Consider the following 1,263-nt stretch of genomic DNA (forward strand, 5'->3'; position numbering starts at 1 on the left):
CCCCCGCGCCCTGCCCCAGCACTGCCATCCCGCCGCCGCGCCGGACCCGCTCCGGACCCGCCGCCGCTGCGGCTGCTGCCACGTCTGGCGGCGCAGGCGCGCTCGCCGCCACCGCCCGCCCGCGCCGCGGCATGACGGGGGCTGTAGTCCGGCCCGCGCCGGGGATGCTCATCCCCGCGAGGGACGGGGCAGCTCCCACAGCCAGCCCGCGCATGGAAGTAAACGCCCAACCCCCGCCGAAGTGCTGCCGGCAATCACACAGCAATCCCCGTCCCGTTTGTTTCAGCAGGGCTTAAAAAGTTTCAGCTATTCTCTCCCATCCCACTGGCCTCCCCTCCAGGGTTAGTTCTTTGTGCCTCCGCCTTTCTCCCGGCGTGTGCCTTGCTCCAGAGAGCCTTCTGGCACAAAGCCTCTTATTTGATGCTTATTGTCAGGGGTTTTAAAAGCTTTTGTTGGTCTTAGATCTGGAATAAGAGGTAAATAAGGGAACAAAAAATAATGAAAGGGGAGAGAGAGTTAACTTGTAAAAAGACTTAGAAACTAGGACCTGTTGTCCTTGTAAGTTGTTCCCACTCATTAAATCCTAAAGGGTGAACTGTCCTCTCACGTCAGCAGGGATGCCAAAGTGCAAGCAAATAAATACACACACTGAGTCTGACCAGGATCAATTTGTGCAGCCTCCATTACAATCACAATATTGGAATGGTTGCTGCATCCAGGCGAACAAATCGGTCTATGCCCTGAGTCTGGCACAGCCAGTGAGCCAGCTCTGCCTCGCAAGGACATCCCAGATGTCCTGCCAGTAATCTTAAGGGCAAGGCGGGTCAGCCACGTTATAATTGGCTTCCCACAAACAGAAGGGATCTTCACCAACCGCCCAGTGGCTGTGTGAAATTCTTCCTTGGCTCAGAAACATCAAAGGAAAATCAAAGGCATCTTCGAGTCTGATCCTTACAGCTGACTGTCACCCGAGCATTAGACTAAGAGGCTGGCTGCAAGGGAGCAATTTGTAGATCCACACAGCTGACTGATCACTTCAAGTGGTGATCATGAAAACTGAATGACGTTGACATTAACAAGTCCCCTGGTGGAGATATAATTTTGCAAAGCAGAAACACACATAGGGAAAGTTATTACTATTAACATTTACACTTTTGTGGCATCTTTGGCAGCAGAATCAGAGCACACTTTCTCAGTCACAGCTGGATAACCTTTAGCAAATCATTTCACAGTGCTATGCCTCGCTTCCCATCTGCAGAAGGC

General features: G+C 52.7%; 1 protein-coding gene across 1 annotated transcript in view; it reads right to left on the reverse strand.

Annotated features, from left to right (window-relative positions):
* PDIA5 (protein disulfide isomerase family A member 5) overlaps window positions 1–172 on the reverse strand; it is a 99,508-nt gene extending 99,336 nt beyond the window's left edge. Inside the window, exon 1 of the mRNA XM_042040493.1 lies at window positions 23–172. Coding sequence (XP_041896427.1) covers window positions 23–172 — 150 coding nt within the window. The remainder of the gene's footprint in view (window positions 1–22) is intronic.
* Between the last annotated feature and the right edge of the window lie 1,091 nt (window positions 173–1,263).

Source organism: Corvus kubaryi, unplaced genomic scaffold (assembly GCF_017639235.1).
Source record: "Corvus kubaryi isolate FWS band 111438036 unplaced genomic scaffold, C.kubaryi_AGA036_p1.0 37396, whole genome shotgun sequence".
Classification (NCBI taxonomy): Eukaryota; Metazoa; Chordata; class Aves; order Passeriformes; family Corvidae; genus Corvus; species Corvus kubaryi.